Source organism: Carcharodon carcharias, chromosome 29 (genome assembly GCF_017639515.1).
Source record: "Carcharodon carcharias isolate sCarCar2 chromosome 29, sCarCar2.pri, whole genome shotgun sequence".
Classification (NCBI taxonomy): Eukaryota; Metazoa; Chordata; class Chondrichthyes; order Lamniformes; family Lamnidae; genus Carcharodon; species Carcharodon carcharias.
In genome coordinates, this window is record NC_054495.1 from 8,319,915 (window position 1) to 8,334,632 (window position 14,718).

The 14,718-nt window shown below is 52.8% G+C and overlaps 1 protein-coding gene across 1 annotated transcript in view; it reads left to right on the forward strand.

Annotated features, from left to right (window-relative positions):
* The first annotated feature begins 1,040 nt into the window (after positions 1–1,040).
* tmem145 (transmembrane protein 145) overlaps positions 1,041–14,718 on the forward strand; it is a 33,723-nt gene continuing 20,045 nt past the window's right edge. The window contains exons 1-7 of the mRNA XM_041176703.1: positions 1,041–1,227; positions 5,268–5,339; positions 6,502–6,570; positions 7,232–7,312; positions 8,280–8,358; positions 12,089–12,182; positions 14,453–14,625. Of these exons, the coding sequence (XP_041032637.1) occupies positions 1,041–1,227; positions 5,268–5,339; positions 6,502–6,570; positions 7,232–7,312; positions 8,280–8,358; positions 12,089–12,182; positions 14,453–14,625 (755 nt within the window). The remainder of the gene's footprint in view (positions 1,228–5,267; positions 5,340–6,501; positions 6,571–7,231; positions 7,313–8,279; positions 8,359–12,088; positions 12,183–14,452; positions 14,626–14,718) is intronic.

Consider the following 14,718-nt stretch of genomic DNA (forward strand, 5'->3'; position numbering starts at 1 on the left):
CCTCCCTATCTCTGTAACCTCCTCCAGCCCCTACAACCCTCCCTATCTCTGTAACCTCCTCCAGCCCCTACAACACTCCCTATCTCTGTAACCTCCTCCAGCCCCTACACCCCTCCCTATCTCTGTAACCTCCTCCAGCCCCTACAAGCCTCCCTATCTCTGTAACCTCCTCCAGCCCCTACAAGCCTCCCTATCTCTGTAACCTCCTCCAGCCCTGACAACCCTCCCTATCTCTGTAACCTCCTCCAGCCCCTACAACCCTCCCTATCTCTGTAACCTCCTCCAGCCCTGACAACCCTCCCTATCTCTGTAACCTCCTCCAGCCCTGACAACCCTCCCTATCTCTGTAACCTCCTCCAGCCCCTACAACCCTCCCTATCTCTGTAACCTCCTCCAGCCCCTACACCCCTCGCAGATCTCTGTTCCTCCAATACTGGCCTCTTGAACCCTCAGAGTTTAATCGCTCCATTGGCGGCTGTGCCTTAACCCCGGAATGTCTCTATCTCCTCTCAGACACTCTTTAAAACCTCACTCCCGTGGCCAAGTTTTTGGTCACCCCGTCTCTTCTCTCTCTGTGTGGCTCAGCATGAAATTTAACCTGATTTACACTCCTACAAAGCACCTTGGGTTGTTTTGTTATGTTGAATGAACGATATAAATGAGCTCTTGGTGGGGTTGGGGGTGGGAGGAGGGGTCATGATCACATGAGGTTTGCGGACTCTGGGAGAGTGGCTAACTTGCCACTGATTCCCTTAGCCCCCTCCCCGCATAGAGACTCCCTCCTGATTTACTGTCATGCACCCAACCCCCACCCCCTTCATGCGGTGCTCCATCCTCCAGCACCCCCTCGTGCAGGGACACTCCTCCCTGCCTTGCACAGGAAGCACCCCCCACCCCCCACCCAAAAAGGTTCCCTCACATGGGGAGCTCTGCACCCCCATCCCAGTTCCCTCACGCAGGGGATCCCAGTTCCCTACCCCAACCCCACCCCAGTCCCTTCATGTGGGGTGACCCCCATCCTTGCCGAGGGAGCCCCTGGCATGATTAACATCCCTCCCCCTCCTCCTCCTCCCCTCGCTGGGTACCACCAGTGTAAGGTGACTAACACAGACCCCTCCTCTCTCTCCCTCTCTCGGACACAGGGCAATGGGCTGGAGCTCCAGTACGAGATGAGGCTGACCAATGGCCGCTCGTTTTGGACAGAGCAATTCTCGGCGGATGAGTTTGGTAAGAGAGAGATCAGAATTCGTCGGGGGAGGGGGCGGTTCTGTGGGGGGGAGCGAGAGGGGTGGGAAGAGGAGGAGCGAGGAAAGGGTGGAGGAGAGGGCGAGAAATATGGGGTGGAGAAGAGGGAAGAAAGGGTAGGTGTGAGGGAAAGGGATGAAAGTGGGAAGGGCGGATGTGAGGGGAGATGGGGAGAGGAGGAGAAGGGAGAAAGGGGGGAGAAGGAGAGGGGAAGAGGGGGCGGAGGAGGGGAGGAGGGGAGAAGGGGAGAGGAGGGGGTAGGGGAGGAGGAGGAGAGGGAGGGGCAAAAGGGAGGAGGAGGAGAGGGAGGGGGAAAAGGGAGGAAGAGAGGGAGGGGGAAAGGGAGGAGGAGGAGAGGGAGGGGGAAAAGGGAGGAAGAGAGGGAGGGGGAAAAGGGGGGAGGAGGGGGAGGGGGGTAATGGGTGAAAGGGAGGAGGAGAAGAGGGTGGGGGAAAGGGGGAAGGAGGAGGAGGAGGGAAAGAGGAGGGGAGGAGGGTTTCAAGGTGACCAAAGTGGAAATAAATATTCCAGGGTACACAAACGTTCAAAAATACAGGCAGAATGGCAAACAGGAGGGGTAACCCTCATAATGAAGGTTGATGTAAGGACATTATTGAGAAAGGATCTGGTCTCAGCAGATGGTGAAGTAGAATCAGTATGGGTGAAGACTGGGGAGAGCAAGAGTCCGAAAACGCTGGTAGGAGTAGTTTGCGAGCCCACTAACCTATTAGGGACACAGCATTAAACAAGAAATTATTGAAGTGTATAAACAAAGCCAACACATTTCAAAGGGTGACAAATCTTCATGTAGACTGGACCAATCAAATTGGCAAGTGTGCTCTCATAGATGAGTTTGTAGAATATTTTCATGAGTTTCCTGGAGTGATATGTGGAACTGACCAGGGATAAAGCTATCTTAGGTCTAGTATTATGCAATGATGCAGGGTTAAAATGACTAGCATCATAGTGAAATATCCACTAGGAAATAGTGATCATAATATCATTGAATTCCATGTTAAGTTTGAATGTGACATATTCCAACCACAAACAAGAGTTTGTTAAAGGCTAAGGTTGGTTGGGCGAAAAGTGTGGAGGTAAATGAAGATTGGGAAACATTTAAAGAAACAACTCAAAAACATTCAACAAAAATACATCCCACTAAAAAGCAAAAACTCAGTGAGAAATATCCATTCGAAGCTTACTAAGGAGGTTGAGGAGAGTGTTAGATTAAAGGAAGGTGCTTATAATGTTGCAAAGAACAGGAGCAAGTCTGAGGATTGGGAGTGTTTTAGAAACCAGCAGACAGCCAACCCATAAATTAATTAGGGAAAAAATACAATATGAGACCAATCTAGCCAGGGATATAAAAACAGATTGCGAGAGCTCTTACAAATATGTGAAAAGGAAGAGAGTAGCTGAAGTAAACATTGTCCCATTAGAAGCAGAGCCGGGAGAAATTACCATGGGGAATGAGGAAATGGCAGAGACATTGAACAAATAGTTTGCGTCTGTCTTCAAAGCAGAGGACACCAGTTTCACACCAGAAATAGAGGTTAACCAAGGGGATAAGAGTGGTGAAGAAATTAACGAAATTAATATTAGCAGAGAGAAAGTGCCGGAGAAACCCGGACTAAAATTCAACATCCCCGGAATCCGCTGGACCTATGTCCCAAGGTTCTAAAAGGGAGAGCTGCAGACGTTGATTCCCTGGCTATGATTGTCCAAAATTCTCTGGCTCCTGGAATGATCCCAGCAAATTGGAAATTTGGGAATGTGACGCCACTGTCAAAGAAAGGAGGGAGGGAGAAAGCAGGGGACAGTCAGCCTGACATGTGCCATCGGGAAAGTGTTGGAATCTATTATTAAGGAAACCTTAACAGCGCACTTAGAAAAATCATGCTATGATCAGGCAAAGCCAACATTGCTTTATGAAAGGGAAATTGTGTTTGACAAACTTATTAGAGTTTTTTGAGGATGCAACTAGCAGGGTAGATAAAGGGGGACCAGTAGATGTGGTATACCTGGATTTCCAAAAAGGATTCGATAAGGTGCGTAGGTAAAGGGGAACCAGTAGATGTGGTATACCTGGATTTCCATAAAGGATTCGATAAGGTGCGTAGATAAAGGGGGACCAGTAGATGTGGTATACCTAGATTTCCAAAAAGGATTCGATAAGGTGCGTAGATAAAGGGGAACCAGTAGATGTGGTATACCTGGATTTCCATAAAGGATTCGATAAGGTGTGTAGATAAAGGGGAACCAGTAGATGTGGTATACCTGGATTTCCATAAAGGATTCGATAAGGTGCATAGATAAAGGGGAACCAGTAGATGTGGTATACCTGGATTTCCAAAAGGGATACGATAAGGTGCCACTCAAAAGCTTAATAGGCAAGATAAGGGCTCATGGAGTTGGGGCGAAGTATATTTGCACGGATAGAGGATTGATTAACCAGCAGGAAGCAAAGAATACATGTAAACAAGGCATTCTCAAGTCGGCAGGCAGTGAATAGTGGAGTGCTGCAAGGATCAATTCTGGGGCCTCAGCGACTTACAATCTACACCAATGAATTAGACACAAAGAGGGTAATGTATCTAGGTTTACTGATGATAAAAAGCTAGGTGGGAAGGTAAGCTGTGGGGGGGGACACACACAGGCTGTAATGAGATACAGGCTAAGAGAGTGGGCAGGAAGATGGCTGATGGAGCATAATGTGCGGGGAAGTGTGAAGTTATTCACTTTGGCCGTAAGAATAGGAAAGCAGAATATTTTTTTTTAAAAGGTGCAGATCTTGTGAATGTTGGTGTTCAGAGAGACTTGGGTGCGCGAGTACAAGGACCCAGGAAGTTAGCGTGTAGGTGCAGCTGGCAATCTGGAAGGCCCAGCAGCATGTTGGCATTTATTGCAAAGGGGATTGGAGGACGAGCAGGAGGAAGTCTTGCTACGAGTGTACGGGGCTTTGGTGAGACCACACCTGGAGTAGTGTGCGCAGTTTTGATCTCCAGATTTAAGGAAGGATATACTTGCATTGGAGATGGTACAGTGAAGTGATCCCTGGGATGAAGGGGTTGTCCTGTGATGAGGGGCTGACTAAATTGGGTCTACTTTCTCTGGAGTTTAGGAGAATGAGAGGCGATCTCATTGAAAGCTACAAAATTCTGAGGGGGTTTGATCGCGTAGACGCTGAGAGATTGTGTCCACTGGTCGGGGAATCTAAAACATGGGGTCAGAGTCTCAGGATAAGGGGCTGATCATTTAGGACTGAGATGAGAGGAAATTACTTCACCCAAAGGAATGTGATTCTTTGGGATTCTCCATCCCAGAGGGTTGTGGATGCTCCATGGTTGAATATGTTTAAGGCTGGGATAGATGGATTTTTGGGAATTTAAAGAACATGGGGAGCAGGTGGGAAAGCGGAGTTGAAGCCTAAAGTCAGCCATGGTCGTACTAAATGGGCTTGAGGGGCCAAATGACCCACACCTGCTCCTATCTCTGGTCTTGTAAATGATTCCCCTTAGAGCAGAGAAGGTTAAGCGGAGATTTAATTGAAGTGCTGAAGGTCATGAGGGGGTTTTGGACAGAATAAATCAGGAGAAACCGTTTCCAGTGGCAGGAGGGTCAGTAACCAGAGGGACGCAGATTGAAGAGAATCGGAGAAAGAGCCGGAGGTAGGGGGAGATGAGGAGAAACGTTTCCACGCCGTGAGCTGTTGCGATTTGGAAGCAGATTCAATGGGAACTTTCAGGCGGAGAGTTGAGGGAAAAGCAATTGCGGGACATTGGAAAAGGGGCAGGGAAACAGGTCCCACGTGGATCGCTGTGCCAGGTGCTGAGGCTCCTGTGCTGGGAGATTCCGTGAGGGACGAGGCTGTGGGAGACGGGCTTGTGTAGAAACGGAGCGGGAAAGTTACAGACGCTGACTTTCTGTTTTCCTGGGATGAGAATCCTGGTTCTGCGATCAGCTCCCAGAGCGATCCATAGAGAGATTCCCTCCCGGTCACTGTGTTTTTAACCTCTCCGCAGGGATTCTGGAGACAGACATCACGTTCCTGGTGATATTTATCCTCGTTTTCTTCATCTCCTGCTGTTTCGCCTGTGAGTATTGCAGTCGTCGTATGGGATAGCAGGAATATCAGATCCTGGGAATGGGGCACATTAGATTTCAGGAATGGTGGGGGGGTGGGGGGCATCAGATCCCAGGAATGGGGAGAATCAGATTTCAGGAATGGTGGAATATCAGATCCCGGGAATGGGGAGTATCAGATCCTGGAAAAGAGGAGTATGAGGTTTCGGGAATGGGGGAGTATCAGATCCTGGGAAAGGGGAGTATGAGTTTTCGGGGATGGGGGAATATCAGACCTTGGGAATGGGGAGTATGAGATTTCAGGGATGGGGAAATATCAGATCCCGGGAATGGGGAGTATGAGATTTTGGGAATGGGGGAGTATCAGATCCTGGGAAAGGGGAGTATGAAGTTTCGGGGATGGGGGAATATCAGATCCTGGGAATGGGGAATATGAGATTTCAGGGATGGGGAAATATCAGATCCCGGAAATGGGGAGTCTGAGATTTTGGGAATAGGGGAATATCAGATCCTGGGAATGGGGAATATGAGATTTTGGGAATGGGGGAATATCACAACACAGGAATGGGGCACATCAGATTCAAGGAATGAGGAGTATCAGATTTTGGGAATGATGAAATATCAGATCCTGGGAATGGTGGAATATCAGATCCTGGGAATGGTGGAATATCAGATCCTGGGAATGAGGAGTATCAGATCTTGGGAATGGGGAGTATGAGATTTCGGGAATGGGGGAATATCACAAGGGAATGGGGCACATCAGATTCCAGGAATGAGGAGTATCAGATTCCAGGAATGATGAGTATCAGATTCCAGGAATGAGGAGTATCAGATTCCAGGAATGATGAGTATCAGATTCCAGGAATGAGGAGTATCAGATTCCAGGAATGAGGAGTATCAGATTCCAGGAATGGGGCACATGAGATCCTGGGGAAAGGGGGGGAACATTAGATTTCAGGAATGGGGAGTATAAGATTTTGGGAATATCTGATTCTGGTAATGAAAGAGGGGGAAGGGGCAGGGGAGAACCAGATCCTGGGAATGGGGGAGAAATCCGATCTGAGAGTGAGTGATATCGGACTCCTGGACTGGTGGGAATGGCAGGAGTGCTGGGGTGGATCAGGCCAGGCCGTGTGTTTGACTCTCTGACTCTCTCCTCTTTCCCTTTGGAAGATCTGCTGAAATCTCGGCTGCTGCTGCACACCACGTACAAGATGTTCATGACAGCAGCGGGCGTCGAGGGTGAGTCCACAAACCGGAATCCACCTGGACTAATGACCGGGGACACGCTGACCCCACATCCCACACCCAGCATAGTGTAGAGGGAGCTTTACCCTGTATCTAACCCCGTGCTGTACCTGTCCTGGGAGTGTTTGATGGGGACAGTGTAGAGGGAGCTTTACTCTGTATCTAACCCCGTGCTGTACCTGTCCTGGGAGTGTTTGATGGGGACAGTGTAGAGGGAGCTTTACTCTGTATCCAGCCCCGTGCTGTACCTGTCCTGGGAGTGTTTGATGGGGACAGTGTAGAGGGAGATTTACTCTGTATCTAACCCCGTGATGTACCTGTCCTGGGAGTGTTTGATGGGGACAGTGTAGAGGGAGATTTACTCCGTATCTAACCCCGTGCTGTACCTGTCCTGGGAGTGTTTGATGGGGACAGTGTAGAGGGAGCTTTATTCTGTATCTAGCCCCGTGCTGTACCTGTCCTGGGAGTGTTTGATGGGGACAGTGTAGAGGGAGATTTACTCTGTATCTAACCCCGTGCTGTACCTGTCCTGGGAGCGTTTGATGGGGACAGTGTAGAGGGAGATTTACTCTTTCTCATTGACCGTTTGTTGTGGGGGGACATAGGTTTGGGGTGGGGGATGTTGGCATTGACTGTCTCTTGTCTTCTCTTTCAGTCCTGAGTCTCGTGTTCTTCTGCGTTTACTGGGGTCAGTACGCCAGGGACGGAGTCGGCAACTACGCAGTTAAGATCCTTGGTGAGTGAGTGCAGTAGATTGGGGAGGAGGGGGTGTCAGAGACGGGTGGGCGGTGATGGTTGTCAGAGGGGCTTTGCGAGCTGATGCAATGGTGCGGGTGGTGAGAGCAGTGGGTGACTGGGTGGGGTGTAGCAGATGGATGCAGGGAAAGGGCCGTTGTGGGGAGGAGGAGTAAGGGACGCAGAGGTGGGCGAGTGAGGAGGCAGGGCTTGGAGGAGGGGTTGAGTGGTAACGAGCATGAGGGGGAGTGATGGGGGAGGGGGAGTGATGGGGAGGGGGAGTGATGGGGGAGGGGGAGTGATGGGGGAGGGGGAGGAGATTTGGGCAGGGATGAACGAACGAGAGCGAGGGTGACGTGGAGGACGAGGGAGAGGGGAGAGAGTGTGAGGGGGGGACGCGGGCGGCGGCATGAAGTGAGGGGGATGGTTTGTGAGGGAGAGTGGGAGGGGCAGGGCTTGTGCACAATGGAGAGGAGAGAGTGAGGGGGACTAGGCGAGGGCGAGGGAGTGAGGGGAGGGGGAATCAGGGGTGGGGAGAGGGAAGGGGAGTGAGGGGTAAGGGAGGGGGAAATTACGGGGGGAGGGAGAGGGGTGGGGTGGTGTGAGAGGGAGGGGGGAAAGGGAGGGGGATTGAGGGGTGGGGGAGGGGAGTGAGGGGAAAGGGAGGGGAGAGGGAGGGACTGGACCTGAGGGGAGAGGGAGTGAGGGGTGGGGGGAGGGGTGTTGGGGGCGTGGAAGGGGGCAGTGAGGGGTGGCGGGCTGAGGGGTTGGGGAAAGGGGAGGGGAGGGGTTGAGGGGAAAGGGAGGGGAGAGGGAGGGACTGGACCTGAGGGGAGAGGGAGTGAGGGGTTGGGGGAGGGGAGGGGTTTCAGACGAGTTGGCGGGTGGTAAAAGGGCAGGCGTTGTGAATTGGAGCTGGGTTCTCTCCCTCCCTCTCTGACATTCCTGTTTATCCCTCTTCCCCCCAGCCAAGCTTCTCTTCTCTCTCAGCTTCCTGATCTTCCTGCTGATGCTGATCCTGCTTGGGAAAGGATTCACTGTCACCAGGTATGGAGTCCCTGCTCCTGCAGCCCCCCCTGCCCCACTCCAACAGTGCAGCACTCCCTCAGTACTGACCCTCCGACAGTGCAGCACTCCCTCAGTACTGACCCTCCGACAGTGCAGCACTCCCTCAGTACTGACCCTCCGACAGTGCAGCACTCCCTCAGTACTGACCCTCCGACAGTGCAGCACTCCCTCAGTACTGACCCTCCGACAGTGCAGCACTCCCTCAGTACTGACCCTCCGACAGTGCAGCACTCCCTCAGTACTGACCCTCTGACAGTGCAGCACTCCCTCAGTACTGACCCTTAGACTGTGCAGCACTCCCTCAGTACTGACCCGCCGACAGTGCAGCACTCCCTCAGTACTGACCCTCCGACATTGCAGTACTCCCTCAGTAATGACCCTCTTACAGTGCAGCACTCCCTCAGTACTGACCCTCTGACAGTGCAGCACTCCCTCAGTACTGACCCTCCGACAGTGCAGCACTCCCTCAGTACTGACCCTCCGACAGTGCAGCACTCCCTCAGTACTGACTCTCTGACAGTGCTGCACTACCTCAGTACTGACCCTCTGACAGTGCAGCACTCCCTCAGTACTGACCCTCCGACAGTGCAGCACTCCCTCAGTACTGACCCTCCGAGAGTGCAGCGCACCCTCAGTATTGACCCACTGAAAGAGCAGCACTCCCTCAGTACTGACCCTCCGACAGTGCAGCACTCCCTCAGTACTGACCCTCCGACAGTGCAGCGCTCCCTCAGTGCTGACCTCCGACAGTGCTGTGCTCCCTCAGTACTGACCCTCCGACAGTGCAGCGCTCCCTCAGTACTGACCCTCCGACAGTGCAGCACTCCCTCAGTACTGACCCTCTGACAGTGCAGCACTCCCTCAGTACTGACCCTCCGACAGTGCAGCACTCCCTCAGTACTGACCCTCCGACAGTGCAGCACTCCCTCAGTACTGACCCTTAGACTGTGCAGCACTCCCTCAGTACTGACCCTCCGACAGTGCAGCACTCCCTCAGTACTGACCCTCTGACAGTGCAGCACTCCCTCAGTACTGACCCTCCGACAGTGCAGCACTCCCTCAGTACTGACCCTCCGACAGTGCAGCACTCCCTCAGTACTGACCCTTAGACTGTGCAGCACTCCCTCAGTACTGACCCTCCGACAGTGCAGCACTCCCTCAGTACTGACCCTCCGACAGTGCAGCACTCCCTCAGTACTGACCCTCTGACAGTGCAGCACTCCCTCAGTACTGACCCTCTGACAGTGCAGCACTCCCTCAGTACTGACCCTTAGACTGTGCAGCACTCCCTCAGTACTGACCCTCCGACAGTGCAGCACTCCCTCAGTACTGACCCTCCGACATTGCAGTACTCCCTCAGTAATGACCCTCTTACAGTGCAGCACTCCCTCAGTACTGACCCTCTGACAGTGCAGCACTCCCTCAGTACTGACCCTCCGACAGTGCAGCACTCCCTCAGTACTGACCCTCCGACAGTGCAGCACTCCCTCAGTACTGACCCTCCGACAGTGCAGCGCTCCCTCAGTACTGACCCTCTGACAGTGCAGCACTCCCTCAGTACTGACCCTCCGACAGTGCAGCACTCCCTCAGTACTGACCCTCCGACAGTGCAGCGCTCCCTCAGTACTGACCCTCTGACAGTGCAGCACTCCCTCAGTACTGACCCTCCGACAGTGCAGCACTCCCTCAGTACTGACCCTCCGACAGTGCAGCGCTCCCTCAGTGCTGACCTCCGACAGTGCTGTGCTCCCTCAGTACTGACCCTCCGACAGTGCAGCGCTCCCTCAGTACTGACCCTCCGACAGTGCAGCACTCCCTCACTACTGACCCTCTGACAGTGCAGCACTCCCTCAGTACTGACCCTCCGACAGTGCAGCACTCCCTCAGTACTGACCCTCCGACAGTGCAGCACTCCCTCAGTACTGACCCTTAGACTGTGCAGCACTCCCTCAGTACTGACCCTCCGACAGTGCAGCACTCCCTCAGTACTGACCCTCCGACAGTGCAGCACTCCCTCAGTACTGACCCTCTGACAGTGCAGCACTCCCTCAGTACTGACCCTCTGACAGTGCAGCACTCCCTCAGTACTGACCCTTAGACTGTGCAGCACTCCCTCAGTACTGACCCTCCGACAGTGCAGCACTCCCTCAGTACTGACCCTCCGACAGTGCAGCACTCCCTCAGTACTGACCCTCTGACAGTGCAGCACTCCCTCAGTACTGACCCTCTGACAGTGCAGCACTCCCTCAGTACTGACCCTCTGACAGTGCAGCACTCCCTCAGTACTGACCCTCTGACAGGGCAGCACTCCCTCAGTACTGACCCTCTGACAGTGCAGCACTCCCTCAGTACTGACCCTCTGACAGTGCAGCACTCCCTCAGTACTGACCCTCTGACAGGGCAGCACTCCCTCAGTACTGACCCTCTGACAGTGCAGCACTCCCTCAGTACTGACCCTCTGACAGTGTACCACTCACTCAGTACTGACCCTCCAACAGTGCAGCACTCCCTCAGTACTGACCCTCTGACAGGGCAGCACTCGCTCAGTACTGACCCTCTGACAGTGCAGCACTCCCTCAGTACTGACCCTCTGACAGTGTACCACTCACTCAGTACTGACCCTCCAACAGTGCAGCACTCCCTCAGTACTGACCCTCTGACAGGGCAGCACTCCCTCAGTACTGACCCTCTGACAGGGCAGCACTCCCTCAGTACTGACCCTCCAACAGTGCAGCACTCCCTCAGTACTGACCCTCTGACAGGGCAGCACTCCCTCAGTACTGACCCTCTGACAGTGCAGCACTCCCTCAGTACTGACCCTCCGACAGTGCAGCACTCCCTCAGTACTGACCCTCCGACAGTGCAGCACTCCCTCAGTACTGACCCTCTGACAGTGCAGCACTCCCTCAGTACTGACCCTCTGACAGTGCGGCACTCCCTCAGCACTGCACTGGGTTTGGGTGCTGACGTTAGGGTGCCACTCCTGTGTGAGTGCATGTCGAATTATTGGGTGAAAGCCTATGTGTGGCTGGAACAGTGTGCAGCACGTGGGCTGAATGGTCTGTTTCTGTGCTTTCAGTACTCTGTAATAATAGGTGATCTTGTGTTATCAGGTATGAAGTACAGTATATGCAAAATTATTAATAGTAACCATTTTATACTGAATTGACATGAAAGCAAGTAAATGCTTTTGAACCCTTTTAACCTTGTGGAAAAATTCATCATCATGCATCTGTAATCCACGGTTAGTTTGAGACATGGGTATAAAAGCATATGCAAATAAGGTGGCTGGTTTACCATTCAGATCAGCCTTGATCTCATGAAATGGCTCGAGGTGCTGAATGGACTCCCTCCTGTTCCTGTGCAGCTGGTGGGGGCTGAATGGCCTCCCTCCTGTTCCTGTGCAGCTGGTGGGGGCTGAATGGCCTCCCTCCTGTTCCTGTGCAGCTGGTGGGGGCTGAATGGCCTCCCTCCTGTTCCTGTGCTGCTGGTGGGGGCTGAATGGCCTCCCTCCTGTTCCTGTGGAGCTGGAGGGGGCTGAATGGCCTCCCTCCTGTTCCTGTGGAGCTGGAGGGGGCTGAATGGCCTCCCTCCTGTTCCTGTGTAGCTGGTGGGGGCTGAATGGCCTCCTGTTGTTTATGTAAAAAATCTATAACCTGATGCGTATGATGAGCCCATTTGTTCAACACTGTCTTTCTCACCCATTCAGAGGACGGATCAGCCACAGTGGATCAGTCAAGTTAACAGTTTACATGACTCTCTACACCATCACACACATCATCCTATTCATCTATGAGGCGGAGGTGAGTCTACAGCCCAAGGTTGTCCTCCAGCCTGCGGTTAGCAAGCGTACAGGGAACTGCCCAGTCTCCCACTCAGATTCCTGCTATAGCCGCTGACCTGTGACTGAGCCCCTCATACACATGGCGGGGCAGGCACAGACTCCAAACGCGGCCCTGCTATACACATGTGTACAGCCAGGGGAGCGCTGAGTTGAGTAATGGTGTTCCATTGGCCTTTAGTGTCTTCTGAATGATAAAAACTCTAATCCTGGGATCACTGGACAGTGATCAGGAGCAGGAATCTGAGAGAGAGAGGTGAAATCAGCCAGGGTATCTGCTCCTGATCACTATCCAGTGATCCCTGGGTTAGAGAGAGAGAGAGGGGAAATCAGCCAGGGTTCCTGCTCCTGATCACTATCCAGTGATCCCTGGGTTAGAGAGAGAGAGAGGGGAAATCAGCCAGGGTTCCTGCTCCTGATCACTGTCCAGTGATACCTGGGCTAGAGAGAGAGAGGAACTCGGCCAGGGTTCCTGCTCCTAATCACTGTCCAGTGATTCCTGGGTTAGAGAGAGAGAGGGGAAATCAGCCAGGGTATCTGCTCCTGATCACTGTCCAGTGATCCCTGGGTTAGAGAGAGAGAGGGGAAATCAGCCAGGGTATCTGCTCCTGATCACTGTCCAGTGATCCCTGGGTTAGAGAGAGAGAGGGGAAATCAGCCAGGGTTCCTGCTCCTGATCACTGTCCAGTGATCCCTGGGTTAGAGAGAGAGAGGGGAAATCAGCCAGGGTTCCTGCTCCTGATCACTGTCCAGTGATCCCTGGGTTAGAGAGAGAGAGGGGAAATCAGCCAGGGTTCCTGCTCCTGATCACTGTCCAGTGATCCCTGGGTTAGAGAGAGAAGGGAAATCGGCCAGGGTTCCTGCTCCTGATCACTGTCCAGTAATCGCTGGGTTAGAGAGAGAGAGAGGAGAAATAAGCCAGGGTTCCTGCTCCTGATCACTGTCCAGTGATCCCTGATTTAGAGAGAGGGATGGGAAATCAGCCAGGGTTCCTGCTCCTGATCACTGTAGTGATCCCTGGGTTAGAGAGAGAGAGGGGAAATCAGCCAGGGTTCCTGCTCCTGATCACTGTCCAGTGATCCCTGGGTTAGAGAGAGAGAGAGAGGAAATCAGCCAGGGTTCCTGCTCCTGATCACTGTCCAGTGATCCCTGGGTTAGAGAGAGAGAGAGAGAGGGGAAATCAGCCAGGGTTCCTGCTCCTGATCACTGTTCAGTGATCCCTGGGTTAAAGAGAGAGGGGAAATCAGCCAGGGTTCCTGCTCCTGATCACTGTCCAGTGATCCCTGGGTTAGAGAGAGAGAGGGGAAATCAGCCAGGGTTCCTGCTCCTGATCACTGTCCAGTGATCCCTGGGTTAAAGAGGGAGGGAAAATCAGCCAGAGTTCTTGCTCCTGATCACTGTCCAGTGATCCCTGGGTTAGAGAGAGGGGGAGGGGAAATCAGCCAGGGTTCCTGCTCCTGATCACTGTCCAGTGATCCCTGGGTTAGAGAGGGAGAGAGAGAGGAAATCAGCCAGGGTTCCTGCTCCTGATCACTGTCCAGTGATCCCTGGGTTAGAGAGAGAGAGAGAGGAAATCAGCCAGGGTTCCTGCTCCTGATCACTGTCCAGTGATCCCTGGGTTAGAGAGAGAGAGAGAGAGAGGAAATCAGCCAGGGTTCCTGCTCCTGATCACTGTCCAGTGATCCCTGGGTTAGAGAGAGAGAGAGGGGAAATCAGCCAGGGTTCCTGCTCCTGATCACTGTCCAGTGATCCCTAGGTTAGAGAGAGAGAGGGGAAATCAGCCAGGGTTCCTGCTCCTGATCACTGTGAAGAGACAAAATGATGATATCTTCAAAACGGAGAGAGATCCGGGTCGATGGTGGAATTGAGGTGCTAGGGGTTTCTGTACAGAATTCTTGAAAAAAATCTAATGGACAGAGACAAAAATAATGAAAAATCCGAATGTCATGTTGCTGTTCATCCTGAGGGGACTGGAATACAGTGGGGTGGGAGTTAAGTTACAGCTGAACATAGCTCTGCTTATACCATCTCTGGAGTTTATCTTTGTTCTTTCTCTCCATTCCTCTGTTCCTTTCCTTCCATTGCTGCCAACTCTCTCTGTCTCTCCATCCCATTGTCATATCACATTCTCGTGGCCCCTCATCCCTCCACCCTTCTCTCTGTTGCTGCTCCTCCATTCTCTCTCTTGCTCCCTCTCTGCCAGTTGTTAATCCGATGTATTTTGTGTCTCAGTTTTTTGATCCAGGTCAGGTGCTGTACACCTTTGAGTCTCCTGTGGGTTATGGGCTGATCGTGCTGCAGTTTGTAGCCTATGTCTGGTTCGGTTATGCGGTTTATACAACGCTGAAGCACTACCCAGAGAAACAGACGTTTTACATTCCCTTCTTTGCAGCTTACACACTCTGGTATGTAACAGTGCATACAGCTCCAACACACTCAAATCCACACACCAGAGAGCCTGTGGAAAAAGTCGGGGGAGGTCTGGGGTGGGGAGACAG